Source organism: Bactrocera dorsalis, chromosome 1, assembly GCF_023373825.1.
Source record: "Bactrocera dorsalis isolate Fly_Bdor chromosome 1, ASM2337382v1, whole genome shotgun sequence".
In the NCBI taxonomy this organism is placed as follows: Eukaryota; Metazoa; Arthropoda; class Insecta; order Diptera; family Tephritidae; genus Bactrocera; species Bactrocera dorsalis.
This window is the reverse complement of record NC_064303.1, coordinates 17,905,835-17,931,757: the sequence shown is the minus strand read 5'-3', so window position 1 is coordinate 17,931,757 and position 25,923 is coordinate 17,905,835. Positions and strand designations below refer to the sequence as shown.

At 32.3% G+C, this 25,923-nt stretch overlaps 1 protein-coding gene across 1 annotated transcript in view; it reads right to left on the bottom strand.

The window, feature by feature from the left end:
• LOC105233292 (uncharacterized) overlaps positions 1 to 25,923 on the bottom strand; it is a 152,847-nt gene that overhangs the window by 2,323 nt on the left and 124,601 nt on the right. The window contains exons 7-11 of the mRNA XM_049446292.1: positions 24,754 to 24,893; positions 24,252 to 24,459; positions 6,270 to 6,488; positions 5,517 to 5,749; positions 1,605 to 1,743 (exon numbers count right to left, since the gene is read on the bottom strand). Of these exons, the coding sequence (XP_049302249.1) occupies positions 1,605 to 1,743; positions 5,517 to 5,749; positions 6,270 to 6,488; positions 24,252 to 24,459; positions 24,754 to 24,893 (939 nt within the window). The remainder of the gene's footprint in view (positions 1 to 1,604; positions 1,744 to 5,516; positions 5,750 to 6,269; positions 6,489 to 24,251; positions 24,460 to 24,753; positions 24,894 to 25,923) is intronic.

Sequence of the window (25,923 nt, the reverse complement as noted above, 5' to 3'; positions counted from 1 at the left end):
TAAAGATGTATATTTCATAAGGTAAGTTATCTGAAATAAAGTGTTTGGGTTTCATAAAGGGTTGCTAATTAGTTTCTGAGCATCAGCGGATATTTTTTAAGGATTATGGGGCATAAGATGATATTATAATGTCAATAAAAATTACTAAAATCATAATAAATTTAATCGTTTTTGACATTTAAAGTATTAAAATTATATTCAATACAGTTTGATGGCAACCCTAAAACTAACGGGTGATTTTTTTGAGGTTAGGATTTTCATGCATTAGTATTTGACAGATCACGTGGGATTTCAGACATGGTGTCAAAGAGAAAGATGCTCAGTATGCTTTGACATTTCATCATGAATAGACTTACTAACGAGCAACGCTTGCAAATCATTGAATTTAATTACCAAAATCAGTGTTCGGTTCGAAATGTGAAAATCCGCTTTTTTATCGACAAATTTTGTTCAGCGATGAGGCTCATTTCTGGTTGAATGGCTACGTAAATAAGCAAAATTGCCGCATTTGGGGTGAAGAGCAACCAGAAGCCGTTCAAGAACTGCCCATGCATCCCGAAAAATGCACTGTTTGGTGTGGTTTGTACGCTGGTGGAATCATTGGACCGTATTTTTTCAAAGATGCTGTTGGACGCAACGTTACGGTGAATGGCGATCGCTATCGTTCGATGCTAACAAACTTTTTGTTGCCAAAAATGGAAGAACTTGGTTGACATGTGGTTTCAACAAGATGGCGCTACATGCCACACAGCTCGCGATTCTATGGCCATTTTGAGGGAAAACTTCGGACAACAATTCATCTCAAGAAATGGACCCGTAAGTTGGCCACCAAGATCATGCGATTTAACGCCTTTAGACTATTTTTTGTGGGGCTACGTCAAGTCTAAAGTCTACAGAAATAAGCCAGCAACTATTCCAGCTTTGGAAGACAACATTTCCGAAGAAATTCGGGCTATTCCGGCCGAAATGCTCGAAAAAGTTGCCCAAAATTGGACTTTCCGAATGGACCACCTAAGACGCAGCCGCGGTCAACATTTAAATGAAATTATCTTCAAAAAGTAAATGTCATGAACCAATCTAACGTTTCAAATAAAGAACCGATGAGATTTTGCAAATTTTATGCGTTTTTTTTTTTTAAAAAGTTATCAAGCTCTTAAAAAATCATCCTTTACAAATTCCCTCTAAATGTCTAAACCCAAATGCCAAAGCACCCAACACCTTATTAACGCACTTTGCGGCTTCCCCAGCTGAAGCGTGCTGGCATTACTGCCATTACTGCTACTTTTGCCTTCTATAAGTTACCATTTCCATTTAGTTATTTGCCGCACTTTACTCCACACTTTACCTTCAATATTTCCACCCTTTTACGAAATGTGTCAGCACTAACATTGCGAAATGCCCCCATCACTTGTCTTGACCACTTATTACTCCACCAAAGTAACCGACCAAGCAACCCAATTGTGGTGCCTGCGGTTATACGATTTTCCTGCTGTTTACACTATACTTTTGCCTTTTACTTTATATTGTACTTTATTACATTTGTAGTTGTTGTACTGTTTATGTGCTAGAAGTTTTATATGATTGTTTGTATTAGCTGTACATACCTGTATAGTCGGGCGTCATATTGCATTGTAAATCATTTACGGCCGCGTATCCGTTAACGCCGCTGGTATACATATTCACATTGAAAGGTTCATGATAGAGACTATTCTTGCCAATCGAGTCATTATCATCAACGCTGGCCTATGTAGAAGAAGAAAGAAGGTAAGGAAGTTGATATTAGGAAGGTTAGTAATGAAAATTGTTTTATAAATTAATGGAAGAATATTATTCAGGAACTTAAGACTAAATTGGAGTGTAGAGATCTATAAAGTACGGAAAAAATATTCTAAAATATTTTAAACAAAATAAAAAAATATATATCAGAAGCTGTGAAGGCTGCATAAAAATATTGCACTCCATTTCCAATAAGTCAGCTGAGGTTTAAGTATTTTGCGTAATAGCCAGTTTTGACATCTCTCTACTCAGGCTCAAAGCGGTTTGTCGGTTTTGAAAGTCTTTTTGAACATTATTAAGAGTATTATGGTATCTCGATGGACCCGGGTTCGTAGCTATCCGACTGGTTTCCGTTTTAGGATCGACCTTTTCACATGCCCTCACTTCTCTCTATCGTTGAGTATAGTTCAAGTAATTAGTTTAACATTCCAACAGTTTTAATGAAAAGAACATTTTCATTTTAGAATTAGCACAAGAATGCAGTCAATCAATGCGCCAGCAGCTAATCTCTCCAACAATTTCTATCCGTCATAAAAATGCTCAAACGTTGCTCTAACATTACACACTTTTTTGTTGTCATTTTTCACTTCTTCCACAATATTGTCATTAGCTAACTTTGGACGCTGAAGCTAATGCAGTGCTTAATCCTGCGAACTTAACTTAAGTAGTGCAACGTGGAGCATAAGGAATGAAAAAAAAATTACCGCTATAAAGCCACTAAAATGCATTAAAGTAAAGTATACGCTTTGCAGCGAAGCGCTAAACTGTGTAAGGGTAGAAAGCGCTGGTCATATACGAGCCATCACGAGTGTTCACAACTAAAAGCGCTACTTAATAACTAGCGCAACAAGAGTGGTAATAAAGAAAATAGAATATGGAAATAAAATGGGGCAGGAAACCGTATGAAGTACAGCGTAGAAAAAGTAGATACAATAATGCAAGAAATGGTATGAAATTAAATGGAACAAAATAGAATTATTTGTATGTATTATAGATGCAAATAGTTTACTTAAATGCAAGTATTGAAATAAATTTCAAAAAATTTAAAAAATTTGAAAAAATAAAATATAAATTCAATGATTATCTTCAATTGCAAAGCAGCTTTAGTAACCTTTACAGGTGCATTGTTTTTAGCATAAAGCAGGTATAAAAAGATTTCTCTCTTGATTTTGAACAGCCGAGTTGTATGACAGCGATATGCTATATTGGTCCGATTTGAATGTTATACACAGAGGATGTAGCACAGTCTAAGGTAATAATCAGTACCAAATTTTGGTACGATAACTCGTTAAATAAAAAAGTCTTACGTACAAGTACTTGTTACAGAAGGCTAAGTTTGTATGGCAGCTATATTATTTAGTAGTTCAATCTGCACAATTCCTTCAAAAATTGTACCGTTGCCTTAATAAATGATTCGAGCGAAATTTGGTGTGGATATCTTGTGAAATAAAACAGTTTTCCATACAAGAACTTGATTCTGACCGCTCAGTTTACATGACAGCTCTATGCAAAAGTAGTACCATATAGGCGGTTTCGACAAAAGAGCAACTTCTTAGGGACAAAAGGAAAATTTCGGAACGATATCTCAACGATGGGACTAGTTTGTATGTGTGCAAACAGACAGATGGACCTGGCTAAATAAAGTACGCCCAGCTAGTTACGGTAGTTCTTTATAAACAATATATAATTTATGAATTTTTGTGGTCTAAGATATTTCAGTTAAAAAAAAGTATAGTTAAGAGCTAAATAATAAAATGAGAAAATAAATACATATAAATTAGAAAATAGCCATATTAGGTTTGGTTGTAAAAAAAGGGTGAAAAAGATATCTATCTGATCTAACCTAACTAAATTACTAATTTATATTAATTTTATTCAAATTTATAAAACTTTGCTTAACTTAATTAAAAGTTTATAATTTAAAACATATAATTTAATTTCGTTGAATTTTATTTCATAAAATTTATTTTAATTAAAGTCGATTAATTTACTTTAATTTCACTTAATTCGTTTTATATAATTTCATCTTATACAATTTCATCTCATATAATTTAATTTAGTAGCTGTTTACTCTATAAAATTTATTTTATTTTTATAAAATTTTTGAAAATTAATTTAATTAATTCAACTCAATTTAATTTATTGGCTAATTATTTTAAAGTTTTTAATTGGATTTATTCTCATTAATTCAAATTAAAAAAAAATAATTAATTAAAACGTTAATTAAACTTAATTAAATTTAATTTATTTTAATTCATAATAATTAATTTATTTATTTTGATTCATGTCAATTACATGTAACTAAATTGTATGTAAGTCAACAAAATTTAAATAGTTTCTTGTAACCCATATCAATTTAATAAATCTAAATTAACTGAATTTCTTTAAAATTTAAATAATTTAATTTAATTAAAACTTTATAATTAAATTTACAGTTGAATTTAGTTGAAATTAGTTAAATTCAATGCGATTAAATTTTATTTTACTTATATTAATTAAAAAATAATAATTAAGCTTAATTTAATTTATATAAAATTATTAAAATTAATTTAACTAATTTTTTACAACCTATTTTAATTTAAAAAAAAATTAATTAAGCTTAATTTAATTTATAGAAAATTATTAAAATTAATTTAATCAATTTTTTATAACATATGTTGGTTATTTAAATTTGGTTAAATCAAAGACACTTCAATTAAAACTAATTAAGTTATGAAATGCAATTCAATTTAATTTAAATTAACAGTTACAATAATATTTAATTAACTGAATTCAGTTTAAATTGGATTTGTTCACATATTTTAATTCATTTAACTTAAAATTCAATTCCATGTTATATAATTTACATAGTCTAAGTAATTTTAATTCATTGTTATTTTTTTTAAGTTTAAGTAATTTTAATTAATTATAATTTTTTTAATTTTTTTTTGTTTAAATTTAAGCCATTTCAATTAATTCAATTATGTTTTTGATGCGCTTAAATTTAATTTAAAAAAGATTTAAATTAAAATTTAATTTAAATAAATAATTAATTTAATTTAATTAAACTAATTAAATTAAATAAACTAATTAATTAAATAAAATACTAATTAATTAATTTCATTTAGTGTAGTGTATTTAAGTCAAATTGATTTTAATTCAAATCAATTTTTGTTTTTAAGCTATTTTAATTAAATTTAATTCAAATTGACGCAATTAAATTTATTTAAAATTATTTAATTAAAAAAATTGATTAAGCTAAATTCAGTTTAAATTAGTTCAATTTAATTTTTTTTTTTAATTTTTTATTTTGATGTGAATTATTTTATATCAATTTAATGTAATTTTATCTTAGTTAATTTTCAAGTAATTAAATTAAATTAAATTTCGTAATGGTATTACTTTGATAATAACTTGTTTAATTTAAATTAGTCACGGATTAATTATTATGCTAAATTTTTTTAATATAAATTAGTCTAATTTAATTATTTTAATTTAAATTTTATAAAATTGAAGAATTGAATTAAACGAAATCAAATGAAATGAACGCATTTCTATGAAGCAAACACTATACAACCGAAGCCAGCAAAGTCAACAGAGCTGCAATAAAACTATCGAGTCACCTATACGAATATATTCATATGTATGTAGCGTTATACATACATACATATATACGTATAAACAGGTAGTTCATATATAGTATGGACGGAATACCCGCATGTTAATAGTGTCTATATAAATGTGCATACGTGAGCACTTACCTTAATGCCACCGCCATTGGGCCGATGTTTATCCACATTGCCGCCCAGCGTATTCGGATTGAAGCTATATTGGAATGCATCCAGGACATTGCTGCCGCGTGCACGCTTCGTACGCGTCACAATGCAGAATATGGCGCCAACGAGGAAAATAATTATCACCGTTAGAATAACAATAACAATACCAATTGAGAATTTCTCCGATGGTTCCTGATCGATGGGACGTGGGGCAATTACTGTGGCAAATAAATGAAAGGATATACAATGTAGATAGATGTATGTATGTATGAATATGTGGATATATAATATATATGTATGTATATGTATGTATGTATGTGTAGTAAATGAAAGCAGCAGTTAGTTGGTGCGGAGCTGGCGGAAAATAAGCAGGCAAATATACGGTATGTATAAAGTGCAGAGTTCATATGAAAATATATATTTATATATGTGTGTGCGTGTTTGCATGTAGTCGTTTGCAATTTGCGCCACCCTTTCGTGTCATTAAATTAAAGATAAATATTTAAAGGGAAAATAATGTTTTCAATTATTTGCCAAGCGCGCACTTAATTGTTATATGAAAATGCTTTTTAACGCTGGCAACTAACTGCAGCTTTTTTGTATTTATTTAATCTTTTATTCCCCTCCCCCCTTTTATTTGCACTTTACTTTATCATTAACTACTGTAACTGCCTGCTGCTAATTTTTACACTTTTCTCGCCCACTACTTGTTGTTTTTATAATTTCAGTGTCACTTACATTGCGGTCCATTGTTGTAGCCGAGGCCAGCGCCTGCCGCTGCACCCATGCTGCCATCATTCATGCCGCTGCCGCCGCCGCCATTCATGGTGCCCATCTTGCCCAGGCCGTTCTTCTGGCCATGATGATAGTCATTACTTTGTAATGGATATTCGCGTGTGTCCTGTGGCAGCGTGGCACGTTGCTCGGACTCATCTGTGAAATTTCCCACGGCCGGTACTGCAAGTGAATAAATGTATGGAAAGCGTTAAAATGGTTAAATTGCTGTGGTGTAAGTGCGAAAATGCGCGTGTAATGATTACTTGTATGGCGATAATAAACATGTAATTATTATTTATGTGGTAATTAATAATTTTTTGGGCTTACTTAAATTATTTTTGATATTATTTAATTTTTTAATATTTTTTCGTAATTTTTAATATTATTTAAATTTTTGTGATTTTTCTAGAATTAAAAAAAAATATTTCCATAAGTTACTTCATTTTCTCACCCCCTCGTCGACCTAGCCAATAATTTTTAATATATTTCCACAGCCTGTATACCGTTAAGCGTGCTACCTTGATGCAGCAAACTTCTCACAAACAAACTTCTCGCAAACAACATCCGCTTTGCACCTGGTCAAACAGTCACTCTCTCACTCTTCGTTCTTTCCTCTCAAACATACATCAATAACTTACTTTTCTTTTATGAAATTAAATATTATAGCGTTACAGCGTGACATCTCAGCACACCCCACCTTTGCGCCTCAAATACACGGTAGACCAACAAATAATAATATACACTTCCCGCCCGGCAGCTGTCACTTTAAGATACTTTCTTTGACAGTTGCGTCTCTTTTAATTTTCGACTGTGTTCGACTGTTTGTTCAACCATTTGCCATATTTCAGCATTTAGTTCCGCAACGAATCATATTCGTTTCACTTTCATTTTCATTTTTTAATTTCCCCCATTTTTTAGCGCATACATTTTCATCTTTTTTGAAGGCGACGGAATTATTATGTCTTCGAGCGTTATGTTGTGCGTATTTCCTGGAAGGAACAGTGCTGCCTTCGAGGGCTGAATTCAATTTTCTACACTTCGAGGACCTGACAGCAGACTTCAAGGTACGTTTGTTTGTATATATATGTGCATTATAACGGCAGTTGAAGCGTTGCGAAAGATGTCCATACATCAACTGTCGCTTTGTCACGCATCTTGAATTAATTTCATACTTATAGGTATCTGTATATATAAAATATTAAATACATATGGCTACATATATATGCATATTGCTATCGTAAATACATATACATACATATATATCTACATACGTATGTTGATATTTGTTCCTGTTCACGCTCACCACTGGGTGGCATAATTTCCTGTTTATAATGAAGCATTTCGCGCACTCTTGATGTGGTTAATAAAAGGATATTGTGGTCAACCCTTAAGTTTGTTGTATTTCCACGAAACCCGCTATGGAAATTAAATTTTAAATTGTACTTGCATATGAGTTTATAACGACAGCGCTGCGAAGCGATCAAATGTCACGAAGATTTCAAGAATTTACTGCACATTTGTTTAAGCTGTAGCGCTAACTTATCCAGAAATAATATTATATTTGTACGATTTACTGGCTGAAATCTCAGCACAAGTTCACTGTTGGCCTTATTACTTAAGTTTGAACGACAGTAGTTAGTCAAACGAAAAGCTACGAAAGCTGTAAGCTCTACTATGAAAAAGTAGGAATCAAGCCAGTGAGGAATCAAAAAGTCGTCAACTGTCTTCAACAACTTCAGCAAGATAAATGATGAATGACTGCTTTTCTGACTATTTTGGGTGTCTGACCACAGCGGATTTACAGTAATCTGGAGAGTTTCGCTGGCTTCTTGAAGTTCGCTGCTGGAGGCTTAGAGTCTCAGTTGAGCTCCGTAAGCGCTGGTGAGATTCTAACAACTGTGCGGTCGCAAAGTCAAAGGTTAGAGCTCTGATGAGCTTTTCTCCCCAGCACAGTTCGACTTTCAATAATTGTTGGAGTGCTAACTGTTGCATTAGCTGCTTGGAAAAAGTTGAGATAGAATCATCTCAACATTTTCTTCTCGAATATCTCATATTTGTCAGGTAAAAAAATACAACAGAACCATCCTATTAGACATTCAGTTCCCAGTCGGGTCTAAGTAACCAAAACAGACCCATCTTTTATCCGACCAAGGACTTTCAACCCACCCAGGACTTACAACAACAACAACATTCAGTTAAATATCGATAATATAAGGAAACCATCTTAGTATTCTTTGTGGTAGATTCAAGTCGCTTTATCGACAGTTAATATCCGACTACAGGAATTTTATCTGGCTTCTCAAAGCATTGCATAGATATACTATATAGCAGTTTCAGTGTGATCTCTGCACCATCTTGGTTTCTTGAAGAAGCCATTACATATCACCATTTTACTAAAACAATTTAGAAGAATTCTTGAGTATAAACCACTGAGTACCAAACCAGTATACATTTGACTTATCACCATTATAACTTGAGTCCTGCAGACTTTTTGGTATCCTAAATGTTGGCTTTCGCCATTGAAGTGTGGATGCTAACCAGATTGAAACCATAGAGTTAATAACAATACTGAAGGCTTTTATTTGATTCACGAAAGCTACAGCTGTAAGGGTAGAAGTCTACTGGTCTCCGGTCTGCTTCCCGATATAATTATAGACCTATGTAGCTTTTAGCATAATTTAGGTTATTCTTTCGCAGCTTTTCATAGGTATTACTAGAAATCAAAGCCTGTTCCTAGCTTTTAGACTTGCCTATCATAGCTTTTCATGGGTTTTACTAGAAATCAAATCATGCTCTGTAGGGATTAATATTCCTTAATTGCTAATTAAGTATCAAAAGCTTTTTCTAAGCTTCTATTGAAAGACTGGTAAGTACTCTCGTGAAAAAACTTCGGCATCATCCAGGACTGCATCATCCATCATCTAATATAAAATGACGTTTTATGATCTTGCTTCAATTAAGTTATGGGGAACTCTTAGAACTGGTTTTGAAATAAGGCTAAATCAGGTACTTTCAGAGCAAAAATGTCCCGACATTTCTCTAAAATAAGTTAGGAATAAAAAAGTCAATTGTTTTGTTTTCTAATACAGAAGATAAAGCTTTTCGAAAGCTTTTTCAGTGCTTTTAAACAGATTTTAGCGGTAAGAAAATTTACACTCTAGTACATTAATGCTATATCTATATTTTTATTACAAAAAATATTGTCAGTCGAAGATACTTTCAGAGTAAGAAATACTCCATATTTTTTAACCGAGTTAACGGTAAGAAAATCTGGTCTCTTGTAATCAAATGCAGTATCTCTTGCTTTTTTTCGATCTTTTCAAAGCTTCTAAGTGGCTGTTGGAGGCAAGAAATGTTTGTGTTTAGTACTCTAATATAATATCTAAATACTTTCTAGAGCTTTTAAGTAGCTATATAGTATATCTACTTATGGAGCTTCTTAAAACTTTTAAGTGGTTACTGACGGTAAGAAATTTTAGTGTCTAGTACTCAAATATAATATCTAAACATTTTCTGGAGCTTTTTCAGAGCTTTCAAGTGGCTATTTTTAGAGCTTTTAAGTACCTGTATGAGCATTAATAAATTAACTATAAAATTTAAGCTCTCAGTAAAGAAGCTAACAACTTTGAGCTGAATTAAAACATTTGTCAAAACCCTGAGATATGAATATCAATGCGTCTATACAAACTCTAAAACTTCACAGTGGAAACTGACGTCTCATTCAACGCACTAAACGCATTAGCAGACAAATAGACTCAAAAGTAAATGCAGAGTGATTTTTTCGTTTGTATACCAAAGCATAGCTTTGTTTAGGCCCGCAACAAAGGCGGGACAGGGTAAAGCCTTCAATTGCGTTTTCATGAAGGGCGCCCCGCACTACAGCGAAGTAAATGGCGTAATTATGATTTTTGATGTCGACGCGAAGATATGATTTCCTACGCTTAACGCAGACGCACGCCCAAACTACACACAACCGCTTTCGTGTCACAGCTTTTATGTGACATTCAGTTGTGCATGTGTGTAAGTTGTTGTGTATTTTCTTGTGCCTCATTTCCGGCCGCAAACGCCTGTTAAAAGGACTTCACTCAATACGCACGCATACAACTAAATTTAGCACTCAAAAGCTTTTGTCTTTTACTATAGCATTAAATCTTTGTTTGCAACGCAGTAGATTGATGTGCGGTGTGCCTCTATTTGTGTGTGTGTTTTGGGTACTCCATTGTGTGTGCGACACTATCTTGGCACTTTTGTCTCGTCGTCACAAATGCAGCCAGCAGTTCCTTGCCTGTCATTTTTACAACTTCTACTCCTTTTGTTTGCACTATTAAATAGGCATGTCATAAACTAAGTTTTTATTTATATAGGTATGTGTGTGTGTGTTTCGAGCTATTCTTTGCCGCTATTAAACGTTTAAAATAATTAAAATGTTTCGTGCCACATTTAACTCATTCAATGCGCGTACAAATGGGTATGAATAAATGCTGCATCATGCGCAGGCAACTTGGTGGAAGATGGTGCAACTTTTTTATACCCTCAACAACAAGTTTGTAATATCCAGAAGGAATATTTGGAGGTTCTATATCTTTAAATATATATTTCGTGGGTACATGTGTATGTCACTGAACTCCTCCTAAACGGCTGCATTGATTTTATTGAAATTTTTTGGGAGTGTTCAAGGATTCACAATGTGGCCCACTGGAAAATGCTTTTTTAATTACTTTTTAATTTCTAACTAGTTGTTAATTTTGGAATTTTTTACGTTGACTCCGGTAGACGTAACGAACTAAATCGATTTAGCCGTTTCCGTCAGTCAGTCAGTATAATGTATATAGGAACGACTTCAATAGTTTGTGAGATATTGATCTGAAATTTTGCACACGTCTTTTTCTCTTCAAGAAGCTTCTCATTTGTGATAACCGCCCATATCGAACCACTATAACATATAGCTGCCATACAAACTGAGCGACCAACATTTAGTGCTTGTATTGAAAACTTTTAAGTTTAAGGAGATATCTTCACGAAATTCTGCATAGGTTATTTTCCAAGCCACAGCTATTATCTCCTCACATAATATTCTGATCAGACTATTATAGCATATAGCTGCCATACAAACTGCGCGCTGAAAATCTCGTTATTATATGAAAAACTTTTTTAATTTACGAGATATTTTCACGAAATTTTGCAAAAATTACTATTCCAAAAATTACCATATGCCACAAAAATATTGTTCAAATCGGACCACTATAGCATAAAGCTGTCATACAAACTGTTCGATTAAAATCAATTTAAAGATCACTTTATACCCTTTTATGGTATAAGAAACGCACCAATATAGGGTATTATAGCTTTGGTGCTGCCGTAGTTAACGCTTCTTTTTTCACAACTGTAGTTGTTCTGGCATATCCTTGCATTTATGCTGCTGCCAAACCACAACAAAGGCGCTGTGATTTGCTGTCCGCTCTTATCCTTGCAGCATACGCATTTGCTGCTTTTTGCGTTGTGGTTGCACTCGTTTTATTTGCTGCTTTTTGCTTACAGCGTTTTTGCTTTTCTTTGTCACAGTGCGTGCGACGATTTTACGTACACAATTTTTTTATCACAAGTTTTTAATTTTTTTATTTTTTAAGGTTTCTTTATTTCATTCTTTGTGCTCCTGTGCTCATAGCTACTAATTTGCTTTGCTCTTTGCCTTTTGTATTCGCAAATGCTGCGGTTTTGCCCCCTACCAACATGTGACAGCATAGTTAAGTGTCCTGTGTTCACAGTCAACTGTGCGTACCGCCTTTAAATCCTTTATTTCATGCGTGGCCGTAGATTTAGTGGTAAACGTATTGATCGATTCATGTATTTTTATTTTCATGCATTTTTTTTTTGGTTATTTTGAATTCACATATCCTTATTTTCCCATTGAACCCATTGAAAAAAACTTAAACGTCTCACTGCCCTAACAATTGACGCACTCAAGCCCTTAAATTGTGGCTGAAAGCACTTTTATATCACACATGCCACAATAGTCTGCTACCTTTATGCCGCAGCATTGTCATTTTTCCACCTTTGCAAGCAACCACTTGAACACTCCATTTACCTTAGCGCTTTATTTATTTTGTGATTTTCGTATTTCGCTGTGATTTTGTTGCGATTTTTTCCACTCCATTTTTGTTGTTTATCTCTTTTATTTACCTTTTATTAATTCTATTTTATTTATTGTTTTCTTTTCACGACTCGGCAATTCTCAAGTGTTTATTTTTTGGCAATTGCGTCGTAGCGCTCATTATTTTATTTAAAAGCAAACGCTCCTCCTCACCAGAATAGCATATAACCTATAAAGCGTAGAGTCCAACAAAAGAATTGCCTCTATACCCAGCTACTGCATACACATCCTTTCGCCATCCTTTTGTTATTATGCAGCACAATGCGTTCAAGCAATGTTTAGATGTAACCCGCAGCGGCAAAGACCAGCAGCTGCTCTTCCCTCTATTATGTTTAGTTACTGCATATAGTATGCGTATAACTTCTAGCAATTTGCTGGTATCCTTGCTGGCTGCTGTTGCGGTGCATGACGATTTGTTGAGCGGTAATTGCCTCAAGTGTTGTCTCAAATTGTCCCAAATGGTTTTGTCTATTTCATTTTGACAATTTCATTCATAGACAGCAGCATAAAGGGCTGGTTTCCTGGGCCTCAAGGGAGACTGGCTGTGTTTTTTTTGATATTATTTAATTGTTTATATTGGTATATTTTCACAGCTACTGTTATTAGAATTACGATGCGATTTTAATAAGAACAGTGATATTTCAAAGCGTACGTAACTATCCTTCAGAAAATGCCTGTCAAACTTGCTTCAGAACAGGTAAGCATATGTATGTCTCTCAGAGTTCTTTGTTCTCAAAAAAGCAAAGAAGGTTTCTAAAATAGTTTATGGTGCTTACTCTTCAAAGCTAAAAGTTTCTCGTTATCCAGACATAATGTAATCAGATTTAAATAAATCATAAGAAACAACACTTTTAGGTAGCTGCGTCACTAACACTGATCTGTAACCCATGCTAACCAAGACCCATATAAAACATCCCATAAATATTAGAAATGGCATAAGCTGCTTTACGAAGTCTAGTAAGGACAGTTTTATTAACAGATCTCAGATGTAACATGTGATTTTTGGGACAAATATGAGTTCGAGAGATTAAGTCAAGTTCTTACTTTAAATCAGTATAGTATCAGTCTGGCATTTCACTCACTTCGTGGGCTTTCGAAACTGCGCTCTCAAGTATTTTGAGGTACGTATGCGATAAAGTATTGAAAGCTTCGTAAGTACTATAAGGTAATGACAAAAATGCATACAATATATTATCTAATTATTTTCACATTTTAATAAGCACCTTTATGTACTTTCAAATACCCCAGCAATATAACCTGTTGCTCTGAAAATAGTAGTATTCCAGAGCAATAGGTTCTATTTGACCGAAATTTAACCGTATTTTATCCATCTGAGTACTGTTATTTCGAACAAATAACCCTGCCTTGATTGATAAGTAAAAAAACTACTAGATTGCAGTGGAAAAGGTGAGCGATAGTAAATTAGAATGCATGCAACATGTTAGGATCCTCTTTGATATTTTCTCAACATATTAAAATCTATAGATCCGCGCTGGAACAGTTTATAAATTTTGCCAATCTCTGAATCCCAGAGAAAAAATATTCCTAGACTTCTACTCGCATACCTATACCTAGATGAGTCCTTATTCCAAACATAATTTTTGCCAATTTAAGGAAAGAGATCCAATTTTATGATAATAATCAGGGATCTGAGCTAACGAAGGAGATTTATATAAAAAATTGTACGTTTCAGGGGTTTCCAGAAATAATCGATTCAGTGTAGGACCTATCTAAAACAACGGTGTGGTGTTGGGCCAATTTGTTCAAGGAAATCTAAGCCAGTTATTTAATTACGAATTTTTCAAATAAATAGTTATAAAACCTCATCGTATAAGGATTGGTTTCAAGTAAAGGTCACTATCGTTAGCTCTAACCTCAAATATAATGATAAAATGTTTTGGGAAAGCAAAAGACCTGAAAATTCAAGTTATACTTGAATTGAAGGAGATCCAAATGCCTGTAAAATTACTAACTTATGGAACAAGATATTCAAATTATAGATCGGGGAAACTAATAAGATTTTAGAGAAACGTTTACAGACTATTTTAGACATTTTGAGGGAAGTATTGCAGGATAAAGTGATGAGCAGATAACATTTTCTGATTTATATTTGAGAACAGGCTAACTGAGGAGGCATAGGAAGGCAATTATCATATAGTCTGTATGACTTTAAGTTTGCGATATACGTTTGCTTGTTTAGGCACTCTGCAGAACCTTATAATGTTGGAGAAGCTGAATTTCAACTCCATTGGTTGAAAAACTTAACCTCCAAAGAAACAGAACAATACTTAATGATTTAACTGCCGTAAATATATGAAATGGAGTGCCATAATCTAGTACCAATCCATTTTAAAGACAAAACTGTTATAATTACCCACTTATAATTATATCCGTCTTATAACCGGTAACATATGATCTTACTGAAGAGTGCAGAAGTTTTTTGTCGAGCAAATTTTGAGCTAATTTTATAAAAAATAATTTTTTTTCAAAAACTTTTCAATTTTTACTTGATTTTATTCAATTTTTCTTTCAATCATTTTCTTAATATTTATTTTTTTAATGTGTGAACAAAAACTCACCGACTTTAACGAGCGCATAAAATGCGTATTAGGCATAAAAAGAGAACGGCACACACGTTGATTGTTCTGCACTATCTCTAGTACTAACTCCTTCAGAACAACAGTCCCTCACCGCACCACACGCCATAATGGGTATACCCAGAATATCTACATCTATCTACATCGTGATAATGCACACAGCAACCACAAAGAGGCAGGCCGAGCCACAAAAGCGTATCTTCTATCAACACTTCAATAGCTCATTCAGCAGCGGCAAGCTTGCACTAAAGCCAGCGCTTCAACACAAGCAACAACAACAACGGTAGATGCTAGATTTGCAAATACAAAATAAATTGTTGGAGAAGGAGCGAGCGAGAGAAAAAAGCACATAATCTGAGAATTCCAGATCAAAAGAAAATGTGTGCACGCATTTTCACACACACACACGCGCACGCAAGCGATGTCGCTGCTACATACTTAAGTTTATTTTTGCGCCGCTCCAGCTGCCGCAATCTTTTCATAGATGTGGTACTTTTGCTTTTTACCTTTTCACTTTTCTTCGACTAATTTGTTGTACATAAAGGATTAGTAGGTGGATAAAAGTGTGCATAAAAGGCAGGAAGTAGTGAGCATAAAGACAGGCGTCGATGTTCACAGGCAGATAGTGCTGGCAGGACAATGCCAGCAGTTGCAGCAGAGGACGCTTGTACGAGTCTGTGGTTTTTGCTTGTTTAGGCTGCCTTTGGACACTAGCTCAAATGACTCAGCATGTGGTTGGATAACTTTTAAATACTAAAATACTAAATGCTGTGACAAAGTGGTAGACTCTTGCTAATGCTTACGGGATGAAAGGCGCTAAGTGCTTGAGTAAGTTTCGGTAGGAGTTGTTGTCTTTCATGTGGTTTGGGGAAAAGCTTAAAGCCTTTTTCGTCGGCAACTAGCATTTGAGAGGTTTTCTATGAATTTCTTGCAACAGGTAACTATTGGAAGATATTTATATAATTCTTTTATGCATTTTAGAAGTATTTGTTAGTATTCAATTTTTTGTATGATTGGCTCTGGACAGAAATTGATAACTAAACTGAAGGCTAAGAGACAGTTTTAATGAACAAAATTTTGCACAAAATATTTTTAAAATGGAAAATAAGATAAGAGTCTTGACTTCAAATATAATCTTTTGACTAAAGACTGTAAAGGAAATAAACTAAAATTATGAACTTTTGGAACACCGACTATTTCGATTTCACAACTGCCTTAATAATAATTATTGGCCACATAAACGTTAGAGATACAAAGACAAACTCTGATTTTTTTGGAAAAAATTTTAAAACTAAAAAAAAAGTTTTTAAATTTTGAAAGAAATTTTTTTTTTAATGTGACAAAAATATAAGTGTTAGAGATTCAAAGACAAGATTTTGATTTCTTTTTGATAAAAATATTTTGAAATTCGGAAAATAAAATTTTGATATTTTGACAATTTTTTTTTTATAATTTCAAACTTTTTTTCATATATTTTGAAATTCGGAATATAAAATTCTGATATTTTGAAAAAAAAAATATTTTTTTTTATAATTTTAAATTTTTTTTCATATACTGGCTTGAAAAATTTGCCAAAATTTATAAAAAATTTTGTAATTATACATTTTTTCGCACAATATTACAAAATTTTCGGATAAATCTTAAAAACTTTTAAATTATAATTAATTATTTTAATTAAAAAAATTATGTACATATGCAAGTGATAAAATTTTTTGAATATTGGTTTTTTTAATTATAGAACCTGGAGTTGTTTTATAAATTTTTATACATTTTATAAATTATTATCTGAAAAGTCAAATATACATTTTCTAAAAAAACGCTGAATAAAAATACATATTTCCAAACTAAAAAAATAAAAATAATTTGTTAAAAAAATTAGCTTTTGTTTATTCAAAAATCAAATAAATTCAAAGCATTTTCCACTAGCAAGCCAGATTTTGATTTTTTTTTTTTTGTAAAATTTGAACTATGAAAAATATAAATATTTCTCTTGACTCTTTATGAAATTGAAATATTTTTTGAAGTTTTTTTTAACAATTTTTGAACATAAAATTGAAATCTTGAAGTTTTGCTTAATTATTTCTAGTATTTTATATATTAGCTCCATCAAAAGTTTTAAAAAGATATTTTCAAAATAGAATTTTTTTTGAAATCTGTTTTAAAACAATTTTTAATATCTGAATCTTAAATCTGTCACTTGTTTTTTTTTTTAGTTTTTTGAAATCCATATTTTAATTTTTTCCATAATTTTCGAAGTATTATTTGTCAATCTTAGCTCTATCTTACCTATGGACTTGAGGTTTTGTTGCTCAGTCATTTGTAGCTCTATGACTTTACTGCAAAGCCTCTATTTATTTAACTTCATATTTATCAAAACTAATATTTTCAGCCTTTAAGCTACAAACGCAGCTGCCTTTAAATATTTACCCAACGCTGCACTTTATTATTCTAAATAAGCCAAGTGTAGAATTAGCATTTTTGTTGCTTTCACGCAACTAGTGGTTTTTGTTGCAAGTAATGTTGTTGTAACTGTCGTTACCTTGATGTGCCCTTCAACTTTCTTGTTTAACTGCATTTGCTAATTTGCATATGGCGTCGTGCACAGTTGTAAAATGCATATAAATATTTACATATACTATATGTATATATATACAATATATTACATACAACTACACATCACCTAAAGTAAGTGCTTGCTTTTAGCTTAGCTGTACCTTAGCGAAAACTGTAACTTAGCTGACTTGCTTACACATACATACATGCATACATTTGCATACCACTAGGCGCCATGGCAGTTTGCATTGTTTTTGCATTTAGCTAGTTATGTGCAGATGTAATTAAGTAGTTGGAGAGCAGACTTGTTTTTGTTGGGCGCAGAGCGCAAAGTCACAGTCGGTAGCTGACTTTTATTAACAAACACACAAATACTCATACAAACAAATACAGCCACCAATCAGCACACATTTGCTGACTGTAAATAAATGCAAGCTGGTATGTGTGTATACCTCTCTTCGTTGTTGCATATGCGTTAACATGCGAAATTTTCAAGTATTTACATTTTTTCAAGTTTTCAATTGTAAATGCGCATTAAATTAATATGTGCATGTATGCAAATGCGTAGTGCTGCATGACCGTTAGGTAAGAAAATCTTATACGCACGCACAGGTATGCATGAATTAGCATTTAATCATGCACTTAGTGGTGCAGTTGTAGACGAGACATGTGTGTGATTGCAAACATAAAGCTGCGTTTGTTAGAAAAACTACTAAATTTTTAATGTCAAGCAGTAAGTTTTTATGACGAGTTTGTGAATTAATGAAATTCAAATTTATTTTTGAGAGAAACTCAATGTATTCTTATATGTTTTTGATATAATAACTTGCTAGCTTGAACTCACATTACTCTCCTAATATTAAATTGAAAAAAAAAATATATATATATTTCCACTTCAAAACCCTTACATAATCTCTTTCTTTTATTTTAGAAGCATGTGTGTTGCTTTTTATGTGAAAAAACAATTTTCCATTGAATTTGAACTTTATTCTGATCGGTCACTTTGTGAGGCAGCTATATGGTATATTGATCTGATCTGAACAATTTGGCCAAAGATTTTACCTTTGCCTTAGAAAATAATAATAAAAATTCAAGCCAAAATTTCATAAAGACTTCTCGCCAAATAAAAAAGTTTTCCCATACAAGGTTTGGAATTTTTCGTTCATTTGTTTGCCAGCTATTTGCTGAGCTATATGCTGTAGTGGTACTACATCGGCGGTTTTTTACAAATAGGCAGCTTTCCAGAGCAGCATTCTGCAAAATCTCAGACAGGAACTGAAGAGCAAGGCTTAAATATACTAGGACTTTGCTTTCTTATCAAATCAATAGAATAGTTGAATGGTGTCTGGAGGGGACTTTCTTGGGAGTACAATGAATTTATTCATGGTTTAAGCGACCAATTCGCGGTCAAACAGTCTTCTGATCTTTCCTTACAATCAATGATCGAAATGTAACATAAGGGTTATTTTAACATCGGGACTTGATTAGAAGAGTCTTTTTTGACTAACAAAATTGCTCTTAAATTTTAACACGGTAAAACAAATACTGAGTTGATGGCCGGTGTCTTCAAAATTTTCAGCATCAACAGAGCTGGTAAGAGTAATCAATAAGTAATGTTCGACTTATGATAATAAGTAATGCTCAGCAGCATTTCATTTCGACGAAAATAGTTTAATTTTAACGAACACAATCGGATCTTTTAAATGGCAATAGCGGAACCAACTGTTGGGTGAAGAATCAATTTTAACAACATTTTTATATAGAGGAGGAACTTTTAGCATTTTCTTTACAGATTTTTATTAATATTTGTTCTAAAAATGATAAAATTTACCATTTTTGTTTTCTCAGAAATTAACTTTATAATCTTATCAATAAATATAGAAGAAAGTGAGGAAGGCATTGGTCGCCTTATCCTGTTGCAGAGGAGCCATTGGGAAGTGATGGAGTCTCTCACTAAAAACAGTGATCTGGCTTTGTGAAACCGTACTTAAGCCAATAATATTTAATAGGATTGAAGCGTATTCAATTCTCCTGCATTTGTGGTGCATTAATGACAACAGCAACAACGGCGCTCAAAGGCTGCTGGTATACTAAAACTGTTATTAGACTTCGGGAAGTTTTATAAATGAGAAGTCTTGGGCATGGACAGCATATTTAAAGCAGAGCTGGCTGCCATCAAGGTACCGGTAGATTTATTGCCCCCAAAACGCAGAGAAAGGGATTGGATTGTCTGGTGTCCTGGTGAGTTCCAACACAGAACCTAAGAACACAACCTGCGAGGGATTGGTACGAAAAAACGAAACCGTTGAAAAAGGAATAGAGTTATCTACTTCACAGATGAACAGTACAGAGGTACAGAGTAACCTCGATCAATTACCTATTCTTTTTAGTTTCAGCGCTGAACCGAAGAACCTACAGTCAATTCGACAAACGCTGGTTAACAACCAGAACTTGTGTGAGACCTGCTGACCTAATGTAAACCGTAAGTCGGACTTCGGATTACTTGCATTTAGCTAGGTTGGTCTCACCAATATGTTCACAGGCGTTGTGACTTAGTATTTTGTCGAATGCTCTTTATCAAAGCTGCATGACAGAAGGCGAGACGGAATAAACTTGTAATTTTCTCCTCTGTTGTGGATTATGCTTTATTTGGCGAACCTAGAGAAGTGGTTGGGATGGATATTAACTGCCATAACAAGCTTGTGATAAGCTCAAAACGTTTAGTTCCCGATATGAGGTGATAGGTAGATAGATAGATAAAATAAGGATTGCACCGCGACCTAGTGTCTATTGTGTCCTCTCCTAACTCACATCGACTCAACTAGTCCCAGCAAATTGACGAGTTCCAATACACTGCTAGGTGCTATTGAGGCGATGTGATCCCTATTTGGAAACATAGATCCAAGGGCCTTTATCCTGCGTCTTCAGGATGATGTGCAGTTAATTAGCAGGATTTCTGGAGTTTCAGACTCCAAGTCGCAAAACCGACTATTTGCGTAAGAAGCTAGGCCCATGTTAAATAAGTGCTTATGACATGATGCACTTTAGGTAGTTTTTTAGATATCACATAGGACAAATATCTGTCTAAGTAAGGTCCATCGATTTTGAATCAACCCTATGACCTAACTTATTCTAATAAACAGACTTTATCTTTAACTTCATTTTAGTTTTGTATGGTTTGGTTGAGAAATTAAAAATATTTTCTTAAGTTCGCCAAGGTTTATATAAGTAATCGGACCGCAATAGCATTATTATTTATCATGTGATAATGTTTTATTTATTTTGTATATTATTTTGAAAAATAAATGTTTTTTAAAGGATTTTTTACCAGAAAACCTAACAGTTTCACCATAAAAATTGTATTTCAAGTAATTTCACACAATTCTCCCAAAGAACACAAGAGCACCCACTCGCTTTCACAATATTTACGCCCAAATAAATATGCATTCATTTCTCGACAATTTATTATTGACTTTCTACTACGTGATTTTGCCTACAATAGGCGCAGTATATTATACCGGCTACACTTTCGAGTTATTTCCTCTAACTTTCTTGTTACTGACTTTCCTGCATTTCCGCCGAACAACCGGACATGCAGTAATATCCTAGAAAGTATTTGCACGAGTAAATCTATAAGTGGTAAGTACAACTGCACACGTACAGAGAGAGCGTCACCACCACCTACGAGCTTTAAATATACTTGTAGTAGCACGTGTGATGACGACATTCATTGTTGCCGGCCAAAACGTTGGAAAAATATATGCGCAATTTTATTTCAACGACAAATGAATATGAATTCGATTGTGATTGCTGGCCGACAATGGACACTGGAACACACATATACATATGTATGTATGTATGTATACTGGAAGTTGAACTCGAAACTTTGGCTTTTAACTGCAAATGCATGCCTCTGTAAATGTGTGAGTGTGTGTGCAAGCGTGCGATAGCGCATACAAAAGCAATCGCATTAACACTAACAAATATACATTGCATGCAAATATAGTGCTTACGTGCAACAACACACACAAACACAAATATATTTAGATGTATGCGGGTTGTGTGCATGTGTGATTTGTGAACGTGCGCTCGTACTTATGCCATCACTTGAAAGTGAAATGAAGCTGAAAATGATTTTCCATTCGAAATGCATTTGAAAGCGCACTCTACTTGCCATGCACTCAGCCACACACGAGCACGCAGCAGTCGCACACAAACACACATGTGCACACAAACACAAATACAAATACAAAGTGAGAGCAACCATATTTACTGCAGCATACACCTATGCCATGTATGTATGCCAAAAAAAAAAATCCAAATACGTGCTAGCGTTTTTTTGCTGTTGTTGTTGTTGCGCACTTTTACCTCAATCTTTGGGTGGGCGGAAATTTCAGAGGAAAAATGTTGCCAGCAGAAATGCCCCTTCATATGCTTTTACTCACACTAATAATCCAACTAATGTATGGCGTTTCATGCAAGTACATACTTATATGTATATGTGTATGTGTATAGAATTTCCACAAGCATATGTATGTATGTATGTATGTGTTTATGTAGCGGTACACTCGTGCGTGCGCCATTTGGCTTTTGTAGTCTCCATCAGGCGTCGACTTATTGAGTTTTACTCTTTGTTGCTGCATAAGTTGCATGTAGCAAGCAAAAATCGTATGTTGCATGCATGCCAAATTTCGACCAAAGCAGATTTCAATTGCAGTAACACAAAGGCGCTTAACGGTGAGTGTACATACTACCAAGCGTCCGAGAGTGAGTGTGGCATAGCAGCATTTGTATTTATATGGATGGAGGTGTGCGTGTAAATGTTTGTGTGTGTGTATGTAAATATTGGTATGTTTGTGTAGTGCTTGCAAAAAGCATTCGTTATTTCCATGCACAACGCTTACGGGAAATTGTGGTATACTTTATTGTAGGCGATTGCAAAAATTTATTAGTCACCTTTGGGTGTGTGGATGCAACAAGCTGCACTAGGATTTTGTAGGTAATTTTTCTAACGGCTTATAAAGTTTTTGGCTAGTTGGAATTTTTTGGTTGCGGCTTCGCATTTGACTGCTTGCAATATAAATTGGGGTTTTAAGTAAATCTTATGCATTTTGTGTTTCTGACGAAATTTTGTGAAGATAACTAGTACTCTTTAGATAGATGTGTTATGTTATGTTAAGTTATGTTCTGATATGATTTGTGTTTTTTGTGAGTTATTGAGGTATGTTATGTTATGTTATGATGGTTATAGTATGCGTACGCTATGTTGTCTAAAATTGCTATTTAATTAACTTTGGTTTTTGTTTATAGTTATTTATTATGGCGTGTTATGTTGTGTTACGTAACGATATGTTATGTTACGTTTAGTTAAGTTATGATATGTTATGCTATATAATTTTTTTTTTTAAATTTAACTTTGTGTTGGTTTTACCATATTAATCAACGTTAAGTTATGTTACGTTGCGTTAAGTTAAGTTAAAATTTCTATTAATTTAAATTTGTGTAATTTTTATCATATTTCTCATAGCTACACTATGTTATCTTAAGTTAAGCTAAGTTAAGTTACGTTACTTTAAGTTACGGTACGTAAAGAAATGTCATCTTAATTTTTTATTTTTTTATTTAAATTGTGTAGCTTACAACTTTTGTATTTAAGTTGCCTATGGTACATTTTGTTATGTTAAGTTAAGTCAGGTAATGTAATGTTATGCTACGTCGTCTGAACTTTCGACAATTTCTCACTATTATATTTATATGATTCTTAGTTAATTTTACCATGCAGAATTTTATAAAATTGATTCTGGTTCTCTTTTATTGCTTCACAAATTATTTTTTTACATTAACAGACTTTAACATACATACATACATACATATGTTATGTAGCTGAGGTTTGAAGTATTCTTAAGCCACATTTAATTGATGTTACTTTGCTTTATTATGACATTTCATATTAGATTTTATTTTTATTTTTTTTTTTTTGTGTATTAATTAATTTAGTTTAATTAAATTTTATTTTATTTTATGCCTTTTTTGTATTAAATAATATAGTTTAAGTTTATATTTTTATTTAATTTTATTTTAATTTTTTTTATTACATTTTTTTAAATTTATTTTATTTACTTTAGTTTAATATTATTTCATTTAACTTAATTTCATTTCATTTAATTTTATTTTATTTTAATTTATTTAATTAATTTTAATTTATTTCATTTTTATGTATTAATTAATTTAATTATTTTGAATTAAATAAAATTTATTTATTTTTTGTTGAATTTGTTTAAAATTAATTTATTTACTTTACTTTAATTTCATCTAATTTAATTTTAATTTATTTAATTAATTTTAGTTTAATTTTTTTATTAAATTTATTAATTTTAGTTTAAATTAATTTACTTTAGTTTAATTTTTTTTATTTATTTTTTATTTTTTTTTTAATTAATTTTTATTTTATTTCATTATATTTATACTTATATTTTTTATCGCCTTTTAAATATTCATCTTTTAGTTTCTAATAATCTATACTTTTTTTCTTATTTTTTGTACTTTATATTTCACTAAGTGTCATTCATTGTTGCCACTTGGTTTTTCGCTTTTTCGTTTCATTTTCTTTACGCTTAGCTATAAATATGCGCAACAACTCACCCGATATAAATGAAATTTCCGACAGCATAATCCATTTCACAGCAAAATATAAATTGATTTTCAAATATCTACCAACGCGATGATGTAATTTGATAGTGACATCGCGCGCGTGATCCATTACAGTGTCTGGCATATAAGAGAATTGCACCGGTTCGCCAGAGAAGTGCCGTCCGCCAATACTAAAGAAGACCTTAGCACGCACGAATACCTACGATGGCGTTTGGAAGAGAGTAGAAATGAGATGAAATATTTTTTATATTTATTTTTTTTTTGATTATACTGAAATAATTGTATTTAATTTTAAGCAATTTAATAAATGTTGCTAATAAAATCTTTAATTTTATATAAATCTCTAGTTGAAGGTATTTTGTATTAAACTATAATGTTAAGTCAAATAATATTGATTTATATAATTTATAACCTTAAATTAAATAATTTTATATTAATCTATAAGACTTAAATTAGTCAAATAATACGTAGCTACTCCGCTTAAGTTCCTTACCTGCACATCCTTGGTGAACATGTTATTCGTATGTAATATTATCGCACTGAAATTTCGCACGGTGTCAAATTCGAAAATGATTTCAACTGGTTTGCCATTCAAATCGGGTGTATCATTGCGCCAGCCGATCCATTCGTAGCCTGAAATTGGAGGAGAATGTGTAAAACATTAGTAATTAGTAATAATAGTGCAATAATCATATATAATAAGTTAATATAAATCTTCTAGCCTTTTATCATTGCTATACATGAAAAGATTGCTTTCGGGTGAAGTTTTCGCTTCTCGAGCTTTCAGTATAGCATTAAGTGGATGAGAATTGCAGCGGCATGTTGCAGAGGTACGAAATAAAGGTTAAATACAAACATTTCTTCTAGTTTTCCATCTTTGCTATACATAAACATTTTCTTTCGGGTGAAAACCTCAGAGCTTAAGCTTTCACTATAGCATTAAGTGGATGAGAATTGCAATCTGCAACATATGTATGGAATAATGATTAAATAAACATAAACGCTAGAAAATACTCATTATTCATTGAAAAGTAGCACTGAGAGCGGCAAGCATTACGATTAAAAGGAAGGAGCTTACGATTAACATTTACAGTTGATGAGCTTTCATTAGCAAAATAGATACAAAATAATTATATAAAATTTGAAACAATTTTTGATACTGAACTAACCGAAGAGCATCAAATGTAGCTTGAATTTGAAAAGGTTTTATTTCACTGGTAAGATACAAGCATTTTAATTTTGTTTTGGAAAATAAAAATATTAAAAACTGACAAAAAGCTTTTATTTTATAAATTTTTTAAATTTTTTAAATTTTATAAATTTTTTAAATTTTATATATTTTTTAAATTTTTTCGACATCAAGTTTTGGCTATATTGGCAATATCTTCCAGATTTTGTTTAGGTGCATCGTCATTTTTTTTTTGTTTTCCAAAATTCCATTCAAATTTCTTCATTTAAAGAATTTTAGATTTCTTTCGACCAGAGCTCATTGTACGGACTATAATTTCTAGAATTTTTTTTAAGTTTCATCCACGAAAAATATAATTTTTTCATCAAATATTTTACCTAGTATTCCTAAAAATTCTTATGTCTACATGTATGTATATGACCTTAAATTTTAAAAAAATTAAAAAAAAAATTTCTTAAATACCCAAAATCGCCT